This window comes from Bufo bufo, chromosome 1 (assembly GCF_905171765.1).
Source record: "Bufo bufo chromosome 1, aBufBuf1.1, whole genome shotgun sequence".
Classification (NCBI taxonomy): domain Eukaryota; kingdom Metazoa; phylum Chordata; class Amphibia; order Anura; family Bufonidae; genus Bufo; species Bufo bufo.
This window is the reverse complement of record NC_053389.1, coordinates 346930579-346957395: the sequence shown is the minus strand read 5'-3', so window position 1 is coordinate 346957395 and position 26817 is coordinate 346930579. Positions and strand designations below refer to the sequence as shown.

General features: G+C 41.1%; 1 protein-coding gene across 1 annotated transcript in view; it reads left to right on the top strand.

Annotated features, from left to right (window-relative positions):
* Positions 1–26817, top strand: part of LOC121009531 (A disintegrin and metalloproteinase with thrombospondin motifs 2-like) — a 775073-nt gene that overhangs the window by 285452 nt on the left and 462804 nt on the right. Inside the window, exons 6-7 of the mRNA XM_040442735.1 lie at positions 12142–12298; positions 16250–16355. Coding sequence (XP_040298669.1) covers positions 12142–12298; positions 16250–16355 — 263 coding nt within the window. The remainder of the gene's footprint in view (positions 1–12141; positions 12299–16249; positions 16356–26817) is intronic.

Here is a 26817-nt window from a genome sequence, read left to right as displayed (position 1 = left end):
TGGCATTATTCCTTTTTATACAATACATTTTAGCCATCGAAAATATAGCATAATACATTAATTGTGAAAATAGTGGATACAGGTGTAAGTCTTTACAATAGCTTAATAATCTAAAGTGCACAGGTGTACCTTCAGTTGGAGATGACAAGGATCACGGGGGTACATAGTGAAGTCACAACACATGGATCTCGGCGTATCAGACAATGCAATGCGCATGTCAAAGGACCTTTCAGAATAGTTTAGTCACGTGATCGCGCGTACACCGGTCACGTAGTGCGCATGTCCAAGGACCTTGGAACTTGTGATCGCACCACGTGATCTCGCACCCGATCACGTGATCAAAGATATCACGTCACAAGAAAGGGAGGGGATGCTGATGTTCCATACTATGTATCATGTAGGGACAGCTGATCGTATATCCAGTCATGTGGTCAAATGTATGATCACCTCATCATAAAGAGATGTTAACATGTAAAGGAATACAGCTAAATTATACAGTAATCGTAATGGTGTCTGCATCTCGGCATATGAAGATCCTGTCTGCATCCGCATACATTGGACATCGTATGTCAGTATTGGCCGCATTTCTCCGGCCCCGATTTAGGAGGTGTATATATATGGGTCACTGGCTAATCAGGGGATTATAAGGCAACATCTTAAACGGAAGTACCGATATTATGAGGAAAGCAAAGAAAAGGTGTATAGTGAGCGGTAGTACCGCCAGAGCCCAATTCGAGTTGTCAATTCAAAGTGGTCATTCTAGAGCCTCCCAGTCATATCGAGGAACACAACCAATGTGGCCCGGTTGTCACCGTATAGCCCCAGGTTGAAGTAGCCCCCTGTTCATAGGATTCCATTCCTGGAAATCCGATGTAACAGCCCGGGGTCATCCTCTAGGCTGGGGGGCAATCACAAGAAAACACCCATGAGAAAAATCCTCGTGTCGCCTATCCCTCTGATACCAGTGACTCCAAAAACAACCACCATAATCGACCAGAGAATGTAGGTCATATTCTGAACATCATCGGTCACCCACTGTAATGCTACGCATGACAATAATCATAAGCCAGGTGCAAAAAGGATTAATCATATATTGTAATGCTCAAGGACTACCAATTATTAAATGTATATAAAGAAAAAAGAGTAAAACTTTGTGGTATGACTAATCCAGGTCCCATAATGATCCAATTGGTTGGCCCTGCAGCGTTCTCCCCTGGCACAAAGCAGATCCACTGTCACCATCCCCTGAAGACAATAAAAACAATAGAATTACCTTGTTGGTTCAACAAGGGGCACTACCACAAATAACTTCAAAACTGAAGCAGGCGAGCAGAGTCCAAACATGACCACTCAGGACAAAAGCCAGGGCCTATAATCCACGTTCAACCCTTGGGGTCTCAGGGTATTTAGTCTGGCGATCCATCGGATCTCACATTTCTTTAGTAGACTATGTCTATTACCACCTTTTCGGGGAGTAGGAATGTGATCAATGAGCATAAATTTGAGGTCACTTTCTTTGTGGCCCATGTCAGTGAAATGTTTTGGAATTGGGAGATCCATACGTTTTTTGCGAATGGTATACCGATGTTGGTTGATTCGGCATTTAAACTCCAGTGAGGTTTCCCCCACGTATAGTAACTGACATGGGCACCAGAGAATGTATACAACGAATGAGGATTCGCATGTTAAATAATGTTTAATTTGATATTTTTTCTGTGTCGAGGGATGCAGAAAGAAACTGCCTTTTTGCATATAGCGACAATTAATACAATTTAAACAAGGAAAACTTCCCAATTTAGGGCAACGTAAAAAGGTCTGTCCAGATTCTTTCTGTGGGCCTATGTCAGTGTGTATTATTTTATCTTTGAGATTCCTGGCCCTCTTGTATGACATGAGGGGAGGAAGAAGAAATTCTTCAATTCCCCCATGTCCACTCTTAAGTACCGGCCAGTGTTTTAATATGATTCGTCTAACCTGTGTACTATCTTCAGTGTACGTTGTAACTAGAGGAATTCTCTTGATTTGTTTGTTGTTATTCTTCTCCTTCTTTTTGAGAAGTTCGTCACGTGTTTTCTCTTGTGTCGTAATGAGATGTTCATTTAATAAAGATAGAGGATAGTGTGTCCTCGCCAGCAATTGAGCTATTCATTGATGCAGTGACCAAAGATGTAAATACATTGAAATCGAATGCTCAAAGTAAATTTGTACATCCTAATATGACATTACTGGAATGGCATGCTATTGATGAGTTGGTCCGTGACCACAGTCTCACCATTAAGCCTGCTGATAAGGGCGGTGGGATTGTGGTCATGGACACTCATCAATACATTGCAGAGGCCAATAGACAGTTGGATGATTGTGAGGTCTACCAAAAATTGAATACTGACCCTAGATGGGATATTGAACGTAAGATACAGAGTGTGATACAGGGAGCCATCAATGCTGGCATCATTGATGACGAGCTTAGAGATTTTTTAACAATTCCACATCCTATGACACCTTTTTTATACTTGCTTCCCAAGATCCACAAAAATCTTAAAACTCCACCTGGGAGACCCATTGTCTCGGGCCGAGGCTCCATCTTGTCTAATATTTCTATCTTTTTAGATAGGGTATTGCGACAATATGCAGTATCGGCTAAATCTTATCTTCAGGATACTTCAGATTTTTTGAATAAACTGGCAATGACTACTGTTCCACCGAATGCAATTTTAGCATCATTGGACATTACCAGTCTATATACCTCAATCCGACATGACTTTGGGATCGAGATAGTCACTAGGGCTCTGATCCAGTCGACCTTTTCAGCTGAATGTCAGGACTTTATTTTGCAACTACTACATCTGGTACTGACATGTAATTATTTTTTGTTTGGAGATTATTTTTATCTCCAGAGGAAGGGGACCGCCATGGGGTCCAATGTGGCCCCGACTTACGCCAACATGGCGGTCTCCTTCCTCGAAGAGATGTACATCTATGTGTCGCCCCACTTCCGGCACGTCCTGAGGTGGTGGCGATACATAGATGACATTTTTTTGATTTGGACTGGGACAGAGAGTGCACTTATTGAGTTTTTTCATTTTTTGAATACGGTTGACATAGATATTAAATTCACATTGGAACATTCAAGTGAACAGATTCATTTTTTGGACACTGTTGTGACCATCAAGGAGGGCGTGCTATCGACGGGCTTGTATTCCAAGCCCACCGATCGCAATACCCTGTTGAGTTACAACAGTGCACATCCAAGAGCTATGGTGAAATCACTGCCTTTAAGTCAGTTCTACCGCGCTAAACGCGTTGTGAGCAATAATGATGAATTACCGGATACCCTCAAACGCATGACACAGGCCTTTGTGGATAGAAACTATCCTCTATCTTTATTAAATGAACATCTCATTACGACACAAGAGAAAACACGTGACGAACTTCTCAAAAAGAAGGAGAAGAATAACAACAAACAAATCAAGAGAATTCCTCTAGTTACAACGTACACTGAAGATAGTACACAGGTTAGACGAATCATATTAAAACACTGGCCGGTACTTAAGAGTGGACATGGGGGAATTGAAGAATTTCTTCTTCCTCCCCTCATGTCATACAAGAGGGCCAGGAATCTCAAAGATAAAATAATACACACTGACATAGGCCCACAGAAAGAATCTGGACAGACCTTTTTACGTTGCCCTAAATTGGGAAGTTTTCCTTGTTTAAATTGTATTAATTGTCGCTATATGCAAAAAGGCAGTTTCTTTCTGCATCCCTCGACACAGAAAAAATATCAAATTAAACATTATTTAACATGCGAATCCTCATTCGTTGTATACATTCTCTGGTGCCCATGTCAGTTACTATACGTGGGGGAAACCTCACTGGAGTTTAAATGCCGAATCAACCAACATCGGTATACCATTCGCAAAAAACGTATGGATCTCCCAATTCCAAAACATTTCACTGACATGGGCCACAAAGAAAGTGACCTCAAATTTATGCTCATTGATCACATTCCTACTCCCCGAAAAGGTGGTAATAGACATAGTCTACTAAAGAAATGTGAGATCCGATGGATCGCCAGACTAAATACCCTGAGACCCCAAGGGTTGAACGTGGATTATAGGCCCTGGCTTTTGTCCTGAGTGGTCATGTTTGAACTCTGCTCGCCTGCTTCAGTTTTGAAGTTATTTGTGGTAGTGCCCCTTGTTGAACCAACAAGGTAATTCTATTGTTTTTATTGTCTTCAGGGGATGGTGACAGTGGATCTGCTTTGTGCCAGGGGAGAACGCTGCAGGGCCAACCAATTGGATCATTATGGGACCTGGATTAGTCATACCACAAAGTTTTACTCTTTTTTCTTTATATACATTTAATAATTGGTAGTCCTTGAGCATTACAATATATGATTAATCCTTTTTGCACCTGGCTTATGATTATTGTCATGCGTAGCATTACAGTGGGTGACCGATGATGTTCAGAATATGACCTACATTCTCTGGCCGATTATGGTGGTTGTTTTTGGAGTCACTGGTATCAGAGGGATAGGCGACACGAGGATTTTTCTCATGGGTGTTTTCTTGTGATTGCCCCCCAGCCTAGAGGATGACCCCGGGCTGTTACATCGGATTTCCAGGAATGGAATCCTATGAACAGGGGGCTACTTCAACCTGGGGCTATACGGTGACAACCGGGCCACATTGGTTGTGTTCCTCGATATGACTGGGAGGCTCTAGAATGACCACTTTGAATTGACAACTCGAATTGGGCTCTGGCGGTACTACCGCTCACTATACACCTTTTCTTTGCTTTCCTCATAATATCGGTACTTCCGTTTAAGATGTTGCCTTATAATCCCCTGATTAGCCAGTGACCCATATATATACACCTCCTAAATCGGGGCCGGAGAAATGCGGCCAATACTGACATACGATGTCCAATGTATGCGGATGCAGACAGGATCTTCATATGCCGAGATGCAGACACCATTACGATTACTGTATAATTTAGCTGTATTCCTTTACATGTTAACATCTCTTTATGATGAGGTGATCATACATTTGACCACATGACTGGATATACGATCAGCTGTCCCTACATGATACATAGTATGGAACATCAGCATCCCCTCCCTTTCTTGTGACGTGATATCTTTGATCACGTGATCGGGTGCGAGATCACGTGGTGCGATCACAAGTTCCAAGGTCCTTGGACATGCGCACTACGTGACCGGTGTACGCGCGATCACGTGACTAAACTATTCTGAAAGGTCCTTTGACATGCGCATTGCATTGTCTGATACGCCGAGATCCATGTGTTGTGACTTCACTATGTACCCCTGTGATCCTTGTCATCTCCAACTGAAGGTACACCTGTGCACTTTAGATTATTAAGCTATTGTAAAGACTTACACCTGTATCCACTATTTTCACAATTAATGTATTATGCTATATTTTCGATGGCTAAAATGTATTGTATAAAAAGGAATAATGCCATTGTAATACACGTTAATGAAATGCTGAGTCTGATTGATTTAAAACAAGCGATAACATTATTTTTCTTGTTATTTTTTGTATTATATGTGATAAATGCACTTGATTTGTTAATTGATTAATCATGTTTAAACCGCATAAATATGCACTATGCACTGCCCACTTTTGTCACTGCTTGAAAAAGATCCCATTGAGTGGATCGAAACGTCGCGTGTCTGGTGAATAAAGCCGTCTTTTACTTTTTACAACTTGGATGTGCTGTGGATTTTTCAACTTATATATCGTTGGAGGTGGATCGTCTCCTCAGCCGCTGGCACTCCGACCGCACCATACAGACAGCTGTGCTGCCCACACCTCTCTACCTGTAAGATAAATAAATAGATATTTGATAGATACCCATATTATAGATAGATAGATAGATAAATAGAAAGATAGGTTTTTAGGAAGATATTAGAAGCTTGATAAATAGATATGTGTATACATAGATAAATAGATATATGGATAAAAAGATGGTTAGATAAATAGATATGTGATGTATAGATAGATAGATAAATTGATAGATGGATAAATTGTTAGATGGATAGATAGAAAGATTGATAGGTAATAGATAGAGAGATAGAGGACAGATCGAATAGATAGGTCGATATATAGATAGATTGATAGAAAGATAGATCGATAGATATCCAAAAAAGCAAAAATCAGGGCAGCACACTTTGTTTCTCAGTTCAAGAAAGGAGTTCCAAGCAGTACAAACTTGACCACAGTAATAAGCATAAAATTAGAAAAACCGCAGCACATCCAAATGGTAAAAAATGTGTGGTCCTTTATTCACCCATGCAACGTTTCAGTCCGCTTGCTAGGACCGTTCTCAAGCAAAGATAGATAGATAAAAATAGATAGATTGGTATATAGTTAGATAGATAAATAGCTAAATTGTTAGATAGATTGATAGATAGATAGAAAGATAGGACGTTAGATAGATATTAGAAGCTAGATAAATAGATATGAACAAAGCAAACTCCACGGCACTTCCAAAAACAAGTGTGCGTTTATTCACCAAATAGCAGCGTCAAAGCTTCTTTACTGTGAGATCTGTGAATCTGTGGAATAGACTTCCTCAGGACGTGGTCACAGCAGGAACAGTGGACAGTTTTAAAAAGGGTTTAGATGAATTCTTAAAAGTTAAAAACCATTAATGCTTATGAAAACGTTTAGAAATCTGAGTCTCACTTCCTTCTGGGATTCGCGTCCCCATCTATCTCTTGGTTGAACTTGATGGACGTATGTTTTTTTTAACCGTATTAACTATGTAAATAGCTAACAGATAGTTATATAAATATATTAGAACATGTCCTGACATGTCTGTGAACAGCTGTTCATATAGATATGTTGAATATCTGTGATAGATGAGTCTATCAAATAGGACAAAATGGGCAGACAGAATCGGCCTCGGGAAAGTTGGGTGCCGCAATTAGTTATTGTTAATATTTATAAATGATACATATCTGTATTAGATGTGGTGATCAATTATTTTGCTTAAATCACGATTTATTAAACACGATCGTATATAATTAAAAGCAAATTTCAAAGATCGCAGGTCCACTAACAAAGGGACTTCTGCTGTCTTGCAGGACCTTCTATGACATCACGATGGGCGGGGGTTGTGGTCGGAGTGGTCTAGGGTTATAGGTGAAAAATGGGGCGTTTCAGTGACATCATCAAAGGTCTTTTAGCTTTTAGGAAGATAGAAGGATCAATTAGCCACTGACAATATTTATAATAGCTTAGTAAGAGGTTAATTTAAGCTTAATACAACCTTAATATCATTTTATTTTTAAACATATTAAACTTAATTAAATTACTGATGTGTTGGACTGCATCGTATACCTTGCAGGACCTTCGGTGGCATCATCAAATGTCCTATAGATGGATTAAATAGCTATTGCCAATATTTATATCATTTTATCATTTTTAAACATATTAAACTTAATTGAAATACTGATACTTTATCGGATCTAAAAGAATAAAAGGGGATTTGAATGGGCGTGGTTTGGGTGGGATTGTGGGCGGGGTTATGGGCAGAAAATGGGCGTGGTCAACTGTCACTTTGCATTTGACGATAAGTACAGCGTTATAAACATGGGACCAACACCCCTCTTAAACAGCAGGTCTTCCTCACATCAGGAAGTAGGTGTCGTTGCCTTGAGTAACCCCGTATGCATGAGGCGATTAGGTCGCTCTGCTGCTCCAAGTTTTCAACCGTGTAGTCGTCCAGAGAACACAGATACATTTGCACCTTTTGCCTTATGGTTAACCCCTTAAGGACACGGCCATATTTCACCTTAAGGACCAGGCCATTTTTTGCAAATCTGACCAGTGTCACTTTATGTGTGAATAACTTTAAAACGGTTTTACTTATCCAGGCCATTCTGAGATTGTTTTTTCGTCACATATTGTACTTCATGACACTGGTAAAATGGAGTAAAAAAAAATTATTTTTATTTACAAAAAAATACAAAATTTACCAAAAAGTTAGAAAAATTTGCAAATTTCCAAGTTTCAATTTCTCTACTTCTATAATACATAGTAATACCTACAAAAATAGTTATTACTTTACATTCCCCATATGTCTACTTTATGTTTGGATCATTTTGAGAATTACATTTTATTTTTTGGGGACGTTAAAAGGCTTAGAAGTTTAGAAGCAAATCTTGAAATTTTTCAGAAATTTTCAAAAACCCACTTTTTAAGGACCATTTCAGGTCTAAAGTCACTTTGTGAGGCTTATATAATAGAAACCACCCAAAAATGACCCCATGCTAGAAACTACACCCCTCAAGGTATTCAAAACTGATTTTACAAACGTCGTTAACCCTTTAGGTGTTCCACAAGAGTTAATGGCAAATGGAGATAACATTTCAGAATTTCGTTTTTTTTGGCAAACTTTCCATTTTAATCCTTTTTTTTCCAGTTACAAAGCAAGGGTTAACATCCAAACAAAACACAATATTTATTTCCCTGATTCTAAAGTTTGCAGAAACACCCCATATGTGGCCGTTAACTACTGTACGGGCACACGGTAGGGCGTAGAGGGAAAGGTGCGCTGTGTGGTCTTTGGAAGGAGATTTTGCTGGACTGGTTTATCTACACCATGTCCCATTTGAAGCCCCCCTGATGCACCCCTAGAGTAGAAACTCCTTAAAAGTGACCCCATTTTGGAAACTACGGGATAAGGTGGCAGTTTTGTTGGGACTATATGATTTTTGGTTGCTCTATATTACTTTTTTGTGAGGCAAGGTTACCAAAAATAGAAATTCTAAAATTTCATCTCCATTTGCCATAAACTGTTGAGGAACACCTAAAGGGTTAATAAAGTTTATATATAATTAGTCTTGAATACCTTGAGGGGTGTAGTTTCTTAGATGGGGTCACTTTTATGGAGTTTCTACTCTAGGGGTGCATCAGGGGGTCTTTAAATGGGACTTGGTGCCCAAAAAAAGGCCATCAAAATCTGCCTTCCAGAAACCATACGGCGTTCCTTTCCTTCTGCGCCCTGCTGTTTGGTCATACACCAGTTTACGACCACATATGGGGTGTTTCTGTAAACTGCAGAATCAGGGTAATAAATATTAAGTTTTGTTTGGCTGTTAACCCTTGCTATGTTACTGGAAAAAAACTGATTAAAATGGAAAATTTGCCCAAAAATAGCTGTTTTGGCACCGTTTTTATTATTATTTTTTGACCGTGTTCATCTGAGGGGTTAGGTCATGGGGTATTTTTATAGAGCAGATTCTTACGGAAGTGGCGATTCCTAATATGTCTACTTTTTTATTTATTTTAGTTTTACAAAATAATATTTTAGAATTTTTTTTTTTTTGTTTTAGTATCTCAAGTCTGAGAACCATAGTTTTTTTCCCAATTGTCAGTGGCTAAATGGAATTAAAATTGGGGATGGGGATTATAAGTTTAGTACTCCATGGAAGTGTGGTTCTCCCTGAAGCATCCGTCAATGCAGAGGCCCGGATAATCGGGGCACTTTTTTTTGGGTCCGTCCCTTCTTTCCAGTATGGGGGACCACACCTGGAAAGTGTTGGCTAGGGACGATCCGGGCGCCTCCAGTTCCCGAGGTACTCCGGCCTGCTCTTTCTCGGTCAGAAAAGATCAGGGGCTTGAGGACTGCCTTATAGAACTGAAGGAATTTCCCTGTGTTGCCAGCGCTCTGGGACAGCATAAAAGTGTTGTACAAGGCAACCTGTACCAAGTAGACCTCAACTTTTTTGTACCATGCATCGGGCTTGAGGACCATTGCCGCGGTACCATGCACAGGGACAGGGGTGATGCCGTTACCGTGAATTGTGGACAGTACAAGGACATCCCTCTTGTCCTTATGTCTGACCAGCAACAGGTTTCCACTGGTAAGGGCACGGGTCTCACCCCTGGGGATAGGTACCTGGAGGGGGTGGGTAGGGAGGCTGCGTTGATTTTTCCGCACGGTCCCACAAGCGGACGTGGATCTGGCGGCGAGGGACTGGAACAAGGGGATACTAGTATAAAGTTATCCACATACAGGTGCTAACCTTTATCTAGCAGTGGGTGCATAAGGTCCCACACAAGTATCCCGCTAACACCCAGAGTGGGGGGACATTCTGGGGGTTGAATACGGGAATCTCGCCCCTCGTACACACAAAATTTGTAAGTGTACCCTGAGGTACTCTCACAAAGTTTGTACAGCTTCACGCCATACCTCGCCCACTTAGAGGGAACATACTGGCGGAAACTGAGTCTCCCCTTGAAAGCAATGAGAGACTCATCAACCGCGACCTTCCTTCCAGGTACATAGGCCTCCAAAAATTTGGCCCCATTATCTGCATAATGCAGGCATTTCCGGATGGCCTCAAACCGGGTACATGTCATGGCCATACTGTAAAGTGGGGTCTGGTAGAGGACGTCCCTACTCCAGTAATGCCTGACACTGTTTTTTTGACTAGGCCCATGTGCAGCACGAGGCCCTAAAACGTCCTCATCTCGGCTGCACTGGCCGGAGTCCAGCCACCGGCCCTAGCCAAAAAGAAGCCCGGGTGTTGAGCAATGAACTGTTCGGTTTACTGGTTCGTTTGCTCAACTATCAGATTCACAAAGTGGTCATTGGAAAAAAGACTGAAATAGTCATGTTCAGGGAAGCCGTCTGTGGGAATCTGGATTCCTGCTTGGCCAACAAAATCAGGAATGGGAGGCTCAAAATGCTCTGGGGTACACCATGCAAGTTCACCGGTATAGGGCTCTGGTGGACTTAACTGGTGGCCGGAAAACTAGTACGAGCCCCAGAGCTTCACGTACTAGTGTGGGCCACAGGGTCCCTAGCATGGCGATCCCCTTGCTCCGCCTGGCGGCGTCTCTGCTGCCTTGGGGGCTCATCATCATCGCTAGATGATGAGGAGGACGCGGATGACATAAGGAAAGTGGGGTCATCCTCGTCCTCCCTGGGACACTCTGAGTCGGAGGCAAGGTGGGCGTATGCCTCCTCAATCGAGAACATCCGGCGGCCATAGGGAAGGACGTGTGTGGAAATCTTTATTTAGTGTGCGTGTGTGTGTGGGGGCACGGTTGTTCGCAAACTTATCCCTAAAACTAACAGAAAAAAAAAAAAGGCCAAAAAATTTATAAAAAAATTAAAACTCGCTGATCAGTTGTCCGAAGCTGATCAGCGGTGGGGTGTGCGATGCGCTAACAGTGGCTGGACGCTAAGAAAGAAAATAAAACTGCTTGCGCCCCAAAAAATGTGTGGGGCAGGGGGGCAAGCTGCAGCACCCCTGGGGGGTCAAGGGTCACACAGCTGTGACACCCGATTAGGGTGATGCAACAGTTGCAACTTTTTTTTCCACTAAACTTTCCCTAAATATCCCTGCCTAACCTAACCTTTCCCTAAATACCTTTTAGTGCCAGATGGCACTGTGGAGTGTCAGAAGGGGGTGCTGGGCAGATATGGGGGTGCTGGCTCTGGAGATTGATGCAGGCTCCTCTCTCCTCGCTCCCGGGCACAGAAAAGAGGAGGAGAGGAGAGCTGCAATAATTTAAACCGCCCGCCCTACAGCCAATCAGAAGCGATCCTGAGAGGGGATGTCACCATCACCTCTCCGGATCGCAGGATGGTGATTGGTGGTGTATTATCACACCACCGATCACCATCCTGTTCCGGGTTATCGGGTCCCCAGAGACCCGAATAACCCGGAAATGCAGCAAACCGCAGGTCTAAATTGACACGCGGTTTGCTGCGATCGCCGACACGGAGGGGTCACTGGACCCCCCCGCACATTGTCCCAGGGTGCCTGCTCAATGATTTGAGCAGGCACCTTGTTCCGATCGGCGGTGATCGGAAATACACAGGACGTACAGGTACGCCCTGTGTCCTTAAGTACCAGGGCATCATGGTGTACCTGTATGCCCTGTGTCCTTAAGAGGCTAAAGCAGCCCTGACAACAGACATGTGAAAATCTTCTTTAAGTAGGTTAAAGATACTGCATAGAATATACTATTATCAATTGATTATTAACAAAGCTATATTTGATTATTTTCCTTATGATATAGAAATTTTTAAATAAAATATAATCCTTAACATGAATCCCTAATGTTCTATGTGGTTTCTCTTTTAACTTTATAGTCTTCCAGCTTAATTGAAGTTGGAAACCCCTCGCAGAGTTTGGAAAATGTGTGCCGCTGGGCTTATCTTCAACAGAAACCAGATAAAGAACATGCTGAATACCATGATCATGCAATATTTCTTACAAGACAAGAGTTTGGTCCTTCTGGAATGCAAGGTAAAGGGTTTATCACTTATTAATAAATGTAATAAGTGATATAAAAACAAATGTAAAGGTAGTTGAATGTGCACACTATCTGCTTGATCCACACCTGCCCTAATGTATGGGTTTGTGACTTATTTATTATATATTTTTTTAAGGCAGTGTCTATTGTGTGTTGCCTGCTCTTCATTCACTTTTCTGGGAGTTCCTAAATTACTGAGCGAGTGCACATAGCTATTTTTGTAAGTCCCATGGAACTGAATGGGGATCTCACTACAAGAGTGGCCACCACTCCATTCACTTCATTTAGACTGGCTTTAGATGCTGCAAAGTTATGTAAAGGCCGGTGGATCCAGTGCAGGTCTAAAATGCCGGTCTTAATAAATGACGCCCTAAGTTGTTTCAATCTCTTCAATTTTGGTAAAGATACAGTACCATTCAAAAGTTTGGACACACTTTTTAACACCATTTAATTCCATATTTTTTTCATTGTTTTCATTTTCACCATTGTCGTTTTGTATTGAAGACATGAAAACAACAAAGAAACATAGGGAATTAATTATTAAACAAAATATTGTTAAACTTTTTATTTTCATATTTTAGGTTCTAAATAAATAACCTGTTTTGCTTTGATGGCTTTGCACACTCTTGGTATTCAAATTCATGATGTAGAATAAATATAGTACAGTGGCTCTGACCTCTCGTATCAGCTGGGTATGGTGCACGACCCTTGCGACCTACCCCTGGTCGCAGAGAGAGTAAAATATCAGATATGTCAAACAGTAGGGGGCACTCAACTACCTGGTGCCAAATGGACAAAGATATTGTGAACAGTATTCTAGCAAATATTTATTCGGATAAAACTGGTGATAGTAGTAATGTGATCCACTTCAATAGATCCCCCCAAAAAAATCCTAGAAAACGATATTATAAATAAAACATTACATCACACATAATGGCGCCAAAGAAAAATAATTAAAGGGAATAATAAAATGATTAAAATGTCACTGGATGCTCCTAATAGTTAGTAATGTGCAATAGGAGACTGATCGTTGGAGCTCAGGGGCTCTTGTTTAGGACATATAAGTCTGTATGAGTCCGCGATACCGTGAACTACAAAAATTCAGGTGGTCAGGGTATCCAGGTAAGACAATAAACCTCTTGTATGAGATATAGTGCTTTATGTCAGAAAGGGTTAATGCCGCCGGCTTCCTATATACCGTTGAGTGCTATAGTAGGCAATATGGTAGCTGAAAGAAGACATTAGTATAGGTACATGTACCATAAGTACTTTACCCCTCCAGAAGGCGTTTGATCCGATTATGGTTCTCTTGGATGATCCGGTCTGCATGCGGTCAGACGCCAAGTATGTATCTAGGACCTTTCCGCCTTGTTCCACGTGATCCCAGGTCATGTGATCGGAGAATATCCACGTGATCGGAAGGGAGAGTTCAGGAGGCTGGATTAGCTTAGATGATTTTGCGGGTTAGGCGCGCGCCTATTGAACTGGAAACAAAGTATTTGTAGTGTTCATATCCACAAATGTAGTATTATGGGATCCCTTAGATGATGGTAGCTGGTTTTAGCATTATGTGTGATGTAATGTTTTATTTATAATATCGTTTTCTAGGATTGTTTTTAGTGATCTATTGAAGTGGATCACATTACTACTATCACCAGTTTTATCCGAATAAATATTTGCTAGAATACTGTTCACAATCTTTGTCCATTTGGCACCAGGTAGTTGAGTGCCCCCTACCGTTTGACATATCTGCTAAATTCATGATGAAGTTGTCTGGAATGGTTTTCACTTATCACTTATGCCTTGTTAAGAGTTAAAGGAAATGTGTCACCAAAAATGTAATCTGCCAGTTAAAACCAAATAGTAACACACGTCCATTTTCTATTCTATTTCCTGAACATTATTATAGCGGTGGCCATCTTGCCTGAGCTGTTCATAACAGCATTAAAAAAAAAATTGCTTTATGGCAGCCCTATGGGCCATAGACACAATGGTCAGGGACTTCTATAGGAGAGTTTTCTGTGCATGCTCTGTGACCTGTGCAGAGGTCATTGTACAAGGAAAGAATAGATAAACTCTAACAATTACCTATTGTGAATGCTGGATCTTGTCTTATCTACTATGCACAGAGATGATATAATTACAGGCAGGATTAGAATGAGTTAACTGCAGTAAAGTAATCTGTAGAAACCAAGAAGAGGCGCCAATTATTAGACATAGTGGCCAGTGTGAAAACTGCAGAATTTTTTGCTTTAGTTTAAATATAAAGTGACATGGAAAATTAAAAATGATTTAAAATCATGTTAAACATAAAAAAGTGATTTAAAAAGCAGGTAATTTTCTGATGACACATTGCCTTTAATTTGTCTTGCCTTTTCTGCAGGAAAAGCACTAAAAACACAACAAGACCGCACGTATTACGTTCTGTTTTTGCTGCGGAAAAGCAAGAAGATTTCACCCTCTCCATTGAGAAGGTTAAAGTCTTCTATATAAATTGACATGCTGCGGATTTCTAATCCGCATTGCTGCAGCTTTTCTGCTGCAGTTCTTTTTATGCAGCATGTGGATGAGAATTCTGAAATTCTCATCCACTTTGCTGGTGCTGTATAAAGCTGCGTATTTTCCACACAAACATCCATGACATCAAATCTGCAGCTAATCATTCTGGTGTGACCCTTGCCTGAAGGTATCCTCAAGTGCAGTCAAGATGCTCTCATGAGGATCATGTTTTTATTTCAGCATGTGGAAGGGTATAATTTGACTAACAGCTCTATATTGATCAAATGACATCTGGGATAGCAAGATCGGAAATGTATTTTTCAGTGCTCTATTTCTATATTTTTTTTTATCAACTACCTTTATACAATAACAAAAATCATAATAAAAAAAAAGCCCACTTGAAATCACATCCTGGACCAGAGAGACCACTGTTTAATAAAATGTATCAAATTTACTCTTTATTTTAGCCCAAGTTCTGCACCTCCACATAACTTTGGCACTTTCTCCAACAGTACAGAGACACTTAAGACCGGCCTGTAAATCGCTGGTCTTAATAACTGAGCCCCATAATGCTAAGATATAAAAATTGCTAGCTTCGATCTATGCTGTTTGGTCTCTTGTCTTAACTCTGTATTGACTTCATGTGGAAATTGACATGTCGTCCTTAAAGTATAACTGTCATATTTTATTGGATTGTGGTGATTAATATGATTAATATCACCTTGGTGGCCCTATTTCAACTTTTCACTGTGTATTCAATTACCCCTTAATTCCACATTTTTGTTCCCTGTACTGCCTACTTTTACCTCTGCTTAAAATAGGGTTGCTAGGCATGGTCCGTCTGTCTGTTGAAGGACAGAGGACGCAGAAGCAGGCTGCGTGCAAGGTCATATTACTGAGAGCCAGGGACTGTAAGTAAATGATTAAAGCCAGGTCCTCCCCAACAGCTGATAACAGTGCCTGGGCTGTGTGCACTTCTCCCTGTCCCTGCGCTTGGCAGACGCTCCCTCACTCAGCAGAGCTGGAGAAGTAGAGTTGAAGCAGCGCAGACCAGAGAAGGGAGATCTGCCATCTGCTCAGTGTATAAATAAAAGCAACATGTGGTAAGAGGACCCCTTTGTGCTGCAGGAGATTAACCCTTTAGGGGGGAGGGCTCTAGTTACTGACACTTTTGGGGGGCTATTGTTACTGGCTAGAGAGGGCAGGCGGGATTAGGCCCAGGGTGAGGGCAGTGGCGGCCATCTTAACTGAATAGTGAAATTGCAGTTTTATGCAGACTGGTTGCAAAGGGCTGAATCTTATTAAATATGGGGTAAGTCAGTCTAATAGTAACTGATTCTGGAATATCATGTTATTAGTAACTACATATATGAAAATTGAAATTAGGGTCTAAATGTGACAGTTATCCTTTAAGACATTTTAATGTATTTACGTTTATTTTCTAGGTTATGCACCAGTTACAGGAATGTGTCACCCAGTACGTAGTTGTACACTAAACCACGAAGATGGATTCTCTTCAGCCTTTGTAGTAGCTCATGAAACTGGTCATGTGTGAGTAAAATTTAATAGCAATTGAAAGACACTGTAATATTAATAAATTAACAATATATATCTTAAAAATATACATGTTGCTTAACCTTTTCAGGACCGGGCTCATTTTCACCTTAAGGACCAGGCCATTTTTTGGAAATCTGACCAGAGTCACTTTAAGTGCTAATAACTTTAAAACGCTTTGACTTATCCAGGCCATTCTGAGATTGTTTTTTCGTCACATATTGTACTTCATGACACTGGTAAAATGAAGTCAAAAAAATTATTTTTTTTGCACAAAAAATACCTAATTTACCAAAAATTTGGAAAAATTTGCAAATTTCAAAGTTTCAGATTCTCTACTTCTGTAATACATAGTAATACCCCCAAAAATTGTGATGACTTTACATTCCCCATATGTCTACTTCATGCTTGAATTATTTTGGGAATGATATTTTATTTTTTGGGGATGTTATAAGGCTTAGAAGTTTAGAAGCAAATCTTGAAATTTTTCTGAAATTTACAAAAACTCAATTTTTAGGGACCAGTTCAGGTCTGAAGTCACTTTCCGAGGCTTACATAATAGAAACCACCCAAAAATGACCCCATCTAAGAAACTACACCCCTCAAGGTATTCAAAACTGATTTTGCATACATTGTTAACCCTTTAGGTGTTGCACAAGAGTTATTGGCAAATGGGGAGGAAATTTGAGAATTTAATTTTTTTGTCTAATTTTTCATTTTAACCCATTTTTCCCACTAACAAAGCAAGGATTAACAGCCAAACAAGACTGTATCTTTATTGCCCTGACTCTGCCGTTTACAGAAACACCCAATATGTGGCCGTAAACTACTGTACGGCCACACAGCGGGGCGTAGAGTGAAAGGTGCGCCGTTTGGTTTTGGCAGATTTTTATGGACTGGTTTATTTACACCATGTCCCATTTGAAGCCCCCCTGATGCACCCCTAGACTAGAAACTCCCTAAAAGTGACCCCATCTAAGAAACTACACCCCTCAAGGTATTCAAAACTGATTTTACATACATCATTAACCCTTTAGGTGTTGCACAAGAGTTATTGGCAAATGGAGATGAAATTTGCGAATTTCATTTTTTTGCCTAATTTTCAATTTTAACCTATTTTTTCCACTAACAAAGCAAGGGTTAACAGCCAAACAAGACTGTATCTTTATTGCCCTGACTCTGATGTTCACAGAAACACCCCATATGTGGCCGTAAACTACTGTATGGCCACACAGCGGGGCGTAGAGTGAAAGGTGCGCCGTTTGGTTTCTGGAGGGCTAATTGTGCTGGACTGTTTTTTTGACACCATGTCCCATTTGAAGCCCCCCTGATGCACCCCTAGAGTAGAAACTCCATAAAAGTGACCCCATCTAAGAAACTACACCCCTCAAGGTATTCAAAACTGATTTTACAAACTTTGTTAACCCTTTAGGTGTTGCACAAGATTTAATGGAAAATAGAGACACAATTTCAAAATTTCACATGTTTGGCAGATTTTCCATTTTAATATTTTTTTTCCAGTTACAAAGCAAGGGTTAACAGCCAAACAAAACTCATTATTTATGGCCCTGATTCTGTAGTTTACAGAAGCACCCCATATGTGGTCGTAAACCGCTGTACGGGCACACGGCAGGGTGCAGAAGGAAAGGAATGCCATACGGTTTTTGGAAGGCAGGTTTTGCTGGACTGTTTTTTTTGACACCATGTCCCATTTGAAGCCCCCCTGATGCACCCCTAGAGTAGAAACTCCATAAAAGTGATGCCATCTAAGAAACTACACCCCTCAAGGTATTCAAAACTGATTTTACAAACGTTGTTAACCCTTTAGGTGTTCCACAAGAATAAATGGAAAATAGAGAATAAATTTCAAAATTTCACTTTTTCGGCAGATTTTCCATTTTAATATTTTTTTTCCAGTAACAAAGCAAGGGTTAACAGCCAAAAAAAACTCTTTATTTATGGCCCTGATTCTGTAGTTTACAGAAACACCCCATATGTGGTCGTAAACTGCTGTATGGCCACACGGCAGGGCGCAGAAGGAAAGGAACACCATATGGTTTCTGGAAGGCAGATTTTGCTGGATTGTTTTTAGACACCATGTCCCATTTAAAGCCCCCTGATGCACCCCTAGGTTAGAAACTCCAAAAAAGTGGCCCCATTTTGGAAACTACGGGATAAGGTGGCAGTTTTGTTGGTACTATTTTAGGGTACATATGATTTTTGGTTGCTCTATATTACACTTTTTTGTGAGGCAAAGTAACAAAAAATAGAAATTCAGAAATTTCATCTCCATTTGCCATTAACTCTTGTGGAACACTTAAAGGGTTAACAAAGTTTGTAAAATCAGTTTTAAATACCTTGAGGGGTGTAGTTTCCAAAATGGGGTCATTTTTTTGGAGTTTATACTCTAGGGGTGCATCGGGGGGGCTTCAAATGGGACATGGTGTCAAAAAACCAGTCCAGCAAAAACTGCCTTCCAAAAACCATATGGCGCTCCTTTCCTTCTGCGCCCTGCCGTGTGGCCATACAGCAGTTTACGACCACATATGGGGCATTTCTACAAACTAAAGAATCAGGGCAATAAATATTGAGTTTTGTTTGGCTGTTAACCCTTGCTTTGCTATGGGAAAAAATGAATTAAAATGGAAAATTTGCCAAAAAATAGCTGTTTTGGCACTGTTTTTATTTTTTATTATTTACATCTGACAGGTTAGATCATGTGCTATTTTTATAGAGCAGGTTCTTACGGACGTGACGATACCTAATATGTATACTTTTTTATTTATTTAGGTTTTACACAATAATATCATTTTTGACACAAAAAAAAACATGTTTTAGTGTCTCCATAGTCTGAGAGCCATAGTTTTTTCAGTTTTTTGGCGATTGTCTCAGGTTGGGTATCATTTTTGCGGGATGAGATCACGGTTAGATTGGTACTATTTTGGGGTGCATATGACTTTTCGATCGCTTGCTATTACACTTTTTGTGATGTAAGGTAACAAAAAAATAGCTTTTTTGACATCGTTTTTATTTAAAAAATTTTACAGTGTTCACCTGAGGGGTTAGGTCATGTGGTATTTTTATATATCAGGTTCTTACGGACATGGCAATACCTAATATGTCTACCTTTTTATAATTTATCAGGGTTTTACACAATAATATCATTTTTGAAACAAAAAAAAATCATGTTTTAGTATCTCCATAGTCTGAGACCCATAGTTTTTTTGATTTTTTGGGCCATTGTCTCATGTAAGGGCTCATTTTTTGCGGGATGAGGTGACGGTTTGATTGGTACTTTTTTGGCGTACATGCGACTTTTTTGATCACTTTTATTACCTTTTTTGGGAAGTAAGGTGGGCAAAATTTCAATTTCCTCATAGTTTTTATTTTTTTATTTTTATGGCGTTCACCGTGCGGGGAAAGTAACATGACCGTTTCATAGATCAGGTCGTTACGGACGCGGCGATACCTAATATGTGTAGTGTATTTTATTTTTTTTATTTTTATTCAGTGATAAATGTGTTTTTTTGAAACTTTTTTCACTTTTTTTTAGCTTTTTTTTGACCCAGACCCACTTGGTTCTTGAAGATCCAGTGGGTCTGATGTCTGTATAATACAGTACAGTACAATATATATTGTTCTGTACTGTATTTTACACTTGTCTGAACAGATCTATGCCTTTTAGCATAGATCTGTTCAGCACCATGGACAGCAGGATGCCTGAGAGGCGTCCTGTTGCCATGGGAACCTTCCCCGTCTGCTCAGTACTGCTCAGAACTGCGCAGACGGGGAAGGGTAAGCACAGGGCTGAGGGGGGCTCTCTCCCTCTCCCATCGGGGGGCTGCAAAGGCACAGCAGCCCCCCGATGGGAGAGGGAGGGAGCTCCCTGCGCTGTTAACCTTTTCCATACGGACTGCTGTATGGAAAGGGTTAAACGGCTGACATCGCATCGCAGATGTCAGCCGTTTATACCAGGGTGCCAGCAATGTGCTGGCACCCTGGTATACCTACTAGACACCAACGATCATTGAAGGGGAGGTGGGCGGGGGATCGCGATCCCGCCTGCCGCACCGCCCGCCTCCCGCACCTTACCGCACCTCCGGCACCGCCTGCGACACCCTCCCTGCACCACCCGCCCACATAACATCATTCAGGGGTGCAGGGGGGGTGAAAAATCGTTATTTTAGACATACTAAAGTTTCTGATCCCCGCGGTCAGGGACCGCGGAGATCAGAAACCGCAGAAAGCGCTACAAACCGCAGGTCTGAATTGACCTGCGGTTTGCAGCGATCGCCGACATGGGGGGTCACAGGACCCCCCTCGGCATTGACCTAAGGTGCCCGGCTGTGTGTGACAGCCGGGATCTCAGCGCTGTCACCATGTCTGCAGACATGGTGACAGTTTATGCCATGACGTGTATACTCATCATGGCGCGCTAAGTAGCAGTGCGCCATGACGAGTATACTCGTCATAGGTCGGGAATATTTTCACACTATCTCCTTCTCTGATCGCTTCCCTGACAGGAATTGGGGCGATCAGAGAAGGAGAAGCACATAGTCCCTCCCTAACCCCCCCTTACCTGCCCCGATGCGCTGCGATTGGTCCCTCTGCAGTAATGGACCAATCACAGCGATCGCGGGCGGGTCAGAGCTCAGATACAGCTCCTGCCGGCTTCTCTGGTTGCCTAGCAACCCCAGCACGCCGGCTTCACTGAAGCTTCAGCGCTTCGCTCCCTGCGCTGACAGTGAAAGCCGATCACGTACATGCACGTGGGGATGCGGTGAGGCACCACATTCCCCCACGTACATGTACGTGATGTTGCGTGAAGGGGTTAATGACCAGTTTCATTATATAATATTGGTAATTTACTGTCCAACGTTTATGTTCGTTTATCATGTTCACATTTTATTATTGTTCACTGCAGTTAAAAGGGTTTTCAAAGATATTTTTTACTGATGAACTATCCTCTGGATTGGTCATAAGTATCTGATCAGTGGGAGTCACCAAGCACAGTGCTGTCCATTTGATAGCGGCACTCAACCCCATTCACTTCTGAGCTGAGCTTAGTAAAGATGGGAAGTTCGGATCTTTCACATGAATCGGTTCATGAACCGAAGAGCTTAGGTGGTGTGGATGCTTCAATTCACTTGCTGACTCGCTGAGTCGGCTCTTGGCACTTGGTCTGATCTCTGACCGAGTGGGGAAGGGAAGGGGAAAGGACTCGAGCAGAATGCATTGTCACCCACAGTGACAGTACAACCAAGTGAAGTGAATCCACAGGGAAAACTGTATGTGCTAAGTTAACAGTAACACTGGCTGATAATAAAATAGTCCACAGTCCACCACACAGGAAAATAACTAGTGTGAACCCACCCTTAGTTATATTGCTACTGAATCCTAAAGGGTTAATTAAACCTGTAATCTAAACTCTGTGTCATGTCACTTCTCTTATCTCTCTGCTGACTGTCCGTCTGTCCCTTAACCTTATCACTGCTGCAACAAAAGCATCAGCCTCAATGTAAAATGTTCTAGTGACTCACGGTTCTTTTAACTCAAAGAATCGAATGAGTCTCTAAGTCGGATCTTTAGATTCTTTTAACCTGTAGACTCATTCGATTCTTAGACTCCGTGTACTGTGTGACTCAGTGCTGCTAGTGCTTGCCTCAGCTCTGATTGGTTGCAGGCCGGGGAGGGGAGGGGCTGGCTTCCACTCTAGGATCAGATTACACTCCTCCCTCCCTGCTGCCAGCGTCTCTCTGCTCTGCTATCTGACTGAGCTGTTTCACACGGATCAGCTCAGTCAGAGGAATCGACTCCTCCGGTTCAGTGAACTGAATCGATTCAAAAGAACGAGCTTAGGCTATGAGACCAAAGAAGGTGATGTCACATGTACTAGGGAATGCTACTGCAGTGCCTTCTCAAACAGCTGAACGGCGAAGGTCCCATGTGTCGGACCCCCACCGATCAGATAGTGATGACCTTTCCAGAGGATAGGTCATTGGTGAAAAGATCTTGGAAAACCCCTTTAACAAAGATTTCTGGAAGTTATATAATGATGACTTCAGAAATATCTGATCGATCGGGGACCGTAACCCCATCCCATCTGCTGTTTAAAGAGGCTGTGGCACTCAGGTGAATGCTGTAACCACTTCCTTTGCCAGTGACATTACATCCGTTGGTCACATGGCCTTTGAGCAGCTAGGTCCAATTCAAGTGAAGGGTATTAAGCTACAGTATCAAGCATTATACAATGTATGGCACTATGCTTGGTATAACAGCTGTGGGTGTGGGAAGTTGGACCCTCGCCAGTTCTGACTGTCAGTAAGTCAGGTATAAATATAGTAGTGCAGTAAGTTATTGTTTCACAGACCACCAATAAAACATAACCTTTTTTGAGTAATTTAAAATAGCAAATAGTGCCTCCAGTTTGTGTAGAATCAAAAGGCAGGGCAAGGACTGGAGCCAGAAAAACTGTCCCTTGATAATGTCCCTAAACTTCAGGCACTGCCTAAAAACGGAATACCCACCCCGATAGGTGTGATCCTGTGTCAGGAACTTCCTAGGGTCCCTATTGAGTCTCTGACGCAGAGAAAGCCACCACCCCGGAGTGTGTGTTCGTCAATAAAAGTCGGTATCAATTTTAGTCAGTTACATTGGTATAGAATGTATCTCGCCAAAATATTATGTTATAAACCGACGTCACAAAAATGGCAATTATCTAATCACAGAGTATGATTAGTATCCTTGTCAAAATCTATGACAAAACCAACACACATCTGATGTAGTATATGTATGAGATGTTTCTCAACGCGTTTCTCTGTGGCGGTTATACCAAAGTTCATCAGCGAACAAAAAAAAAGGAGGTAAACTCCAAATATGAAAACTTGCCAGGATACCAAATTGTTAATATTACAGTATACAAAAAACACACTACCCAAAAATTCTCTCAAAAAACAGAAGTGTATTTAATTATAACAGAGGGAAATTTGACCCCACAGTGAATGCACTCTATCAATGTTGTGTTATGGTCAATAAAAATAGACAGTGTGTCAGTAAGGTTCAGATGATGTTTTTCCCATCCGTTTAACGTATACAAAAAACACACTACCCAAAAATTCTCTCAAAAAACAGAAGTGTATTTAATTATAACAGAGGGAAATTTGACCCCACAGTGAATGCACTCTATCAATGTTGTGTTATGGTCAATAAAAATAGACAGTGTGTCAGTAAGGTTCAGATGATGTTTTTCCCATCCGTTTAACGTATACAAAAAACGTATATGTTAAACGGATGCCTCAGACTGATGCCATACAGTGGCATCGAAAAATCAAAAAATAGGTCTAGCTCAGTGAAGGCTTATCCTAGATACTCCCAAGAGTCAAGAAGCGAATGAACTGATCCCCTTGAATGGGGACAGAGGGAATAAAACTTAGCATTTAATGACAATTAATAAAAAGGTAGTGGGTGAGCACTCAAGCACTTGGACTTGATAAAATTTAATTAAATCAATTTATTAATACATGTACTAGTCATAAAACCATTTAAGATAGATATAAAACATAACATGAATTATAATCACCAATGGGAATGCATATGTTGAGTTTCCACACTTAAAATGAAGTATTGAAATTGTCCAAGCAGTGTGGACTGCCACAGCAAGTAACTGAGCACAAATCCACTGAGCACAAATCCACTGTCACAGTGTCGATTCCAAAAATGTCAATCCTCAAATATGATTGTCAATCTTTATCCCATATATGGGACACATCAAGCACAAATAGATAGCCAAGATATGATTAAGATAGTATATCTCCTCCACAGGGCTGTCGGTGCAGTAGGATTAAACACAAGCTTAATGGCTATAGGTATTGATCATACCGTACGATGAAAGTCAATCCTTTGGGGAGGAATGGTATCTTACCTTCCTTCTTATTCACACAAACGGCTGACGGTGCAAGTTAGTCGTGGACTCGGTCGCAAGCGGTGCCGGTTAATGCCGGCGTCACGCTCCACACTGTTCACGCTGCTAGTCCCGAACTAACGCGGGAGTTGGAGCGGGACTTGATGCGTCCGTGTGTGATAATCCTCCGGCTGGAACAAAGAAGTTACCTCTTCGGTCTGTGTTTATTTGTTCCTGTAAGGTTGACTGCGGCTGCAGTTGGAAGTAGCGTGGCCACGCTAAAGATCACGGAGGTGCTGCTCACAGGTGTCCGGCCCAGACGCGTTTCGGGAATTAGCCTTCCCTTCCTCAGTGGTGCCTTGACACCTGTGGACCTCCACCTTTTATATCCTGAATGTCACACCAAAACTGTGGATTCCTGGATTTCCATTTTGGAATACGTTTTCCAATTTCTATGCATGCGGTATTCATGCGGTTTTATTGAGCATATATGCGTTTTCTGTGCTATACAATTCTGCTGTTACATATGAACTTAGAATCAGAAAGCATTTTGTTATATCTACTTGTTAAACAAAGATAAAACATCTTGGGCAATTATTTCATTAACAATAATGTCTTCTATAATATCCAGGTCAGTAATTTGTCATATCTTGTTCTGACCATCTCAAAGGTGAACATATATGTTAAACTATGAATATTTCAATATAAATACATAAAATACATAAAATCCATAAAATCACATAAAACATTTAAAATTGTGTAACATAAAAAATATAAAATAAGTATGTCACATTGGATATATCCAACAGAGCATGACTAGATATTTTTTGGGGATCTGGTACGGACCCCAGAGATCTGATCGACCATTATATTAAAGCAATGTCCCTTTTATATCTTCATCAATTCCACTAGTCAGAGCTGATTACAATGACAGATGAATGCGAAGTAGATGTATAACAAAAGACATGCGGACATGTTGATTGAATGTCGTATTGATTGGATGTATGGGGGCTGGGGGCCCCAGACCGAGTCCACGACGCAGTGTCGGTAAACGACCCAAACTGCGGCGTATGAGTCGGATATGGGGCACCCAGCCTACAAGAACCCAAAAATCTCGAGGTCTGCATTTAAGCCGGCTGGTAGCATAGATCCGAATTCATAGATGCGTCTTGATTCCATCCTAGACATCTGTTTGATGTAGTTCCCACCACGCCAGTGTATGTCTACCTTCTCCAATGCCGTGAAAACGAGACTGGACGGATCTTTATTGTGAACATCTCTATAATGTCTTGAAAGACAATGTTTCTCATATCCCTTACGGATATTGGAGATGTGTTCGGCCAGTCTGGTTTTCAGGGGGCGTTTAGTACGTCCTATATACTGTCTTTTACAGGGGCATTGGATCAGGTAGACCACACCAGTGGTATTGCAGGTCAGACATTCCTTTATCTCCCATTTATATCTATTCTGTGTAGAGGCAATAGTTGATGTTTTCTTCGGTGTCGGGGAGATCTTACAGGCCATACACCTACCACATTTGAAAAAACCTTTTAATTTCATCCAGGTATCTATGGTTGTATTGACCTGTTTCATTGGTTTTTTGATTGATGGGGCTATTTTGAGTCCCAAGTTAGGGGCTTTCGTAAATGTTAAAAGAGGCCCAGTGGGCATTAAATGGCCGATCACCCGATCACTCAAAATATGGTGCCAATGGGTTCTGATGATTTTCTGCAATCTCTTATAATTATTACTGAAGGGAAGTATCATTCTAGTATTAATTATGCCTCCTTCTTGTGTCTTTTTATTTGTTAGTTCTTTCTCCTGGAACCAAGTTTGTCTGTCTTTATTTCTTGTTTTTTCTATTGCTTCGTCTAAGATTTTCTCTGGGTATTGTCTATTTAAAAACTGATTCTTCATTTTTACAGCTTCCATCTCAAAATCACCTTCTTGTGTACAATTTCTCTTGATTCTACCGAACTGGCCAACAGGGATATTAATCAGCCAATTCGGCAGATGGCAGCTGGAGAACTGAATAAAACTATTTTTGGATGTCGGTTTGGTAAATGTGCTACATATATATTTATTGCCCTCTTTCCTGATTTTGAGATCCAAGAATTCAACTATTTCCATAATATTGGAGGTGAACTTTAGGTTCATTGAGTTAATATTTAGCTCATTCAGAAATATTTCCAGTGACTCTCTATTACCTTTCCAAACAAAAATGATATCGTCTATGAATCTACGCCATAGGGCCAGATCCACCCCGAGTTTGGGTTTGATGATGGTTTCTTCCCATTCTGCCAAAAATAAATTTGCATAACTCGGGGCGAATCTGGTCCCCATGGCGGTTCCACATTTCTGTAGGTAAAACTGGCCCTCAAAATAAAAATAGTTGTGGGCTAAAATGTACCCAATACCCTCTATAATAAACTCCGTGTGTTTCTCACTTATTGTACCATCTCTTTTTATTTGTTCTCGAATCGCTGACATCCCTTGTTGGTGATCGATTATGGTATATAGAGATTGTATATCGAGTGTTCCCATAATCCACTCTGGTTC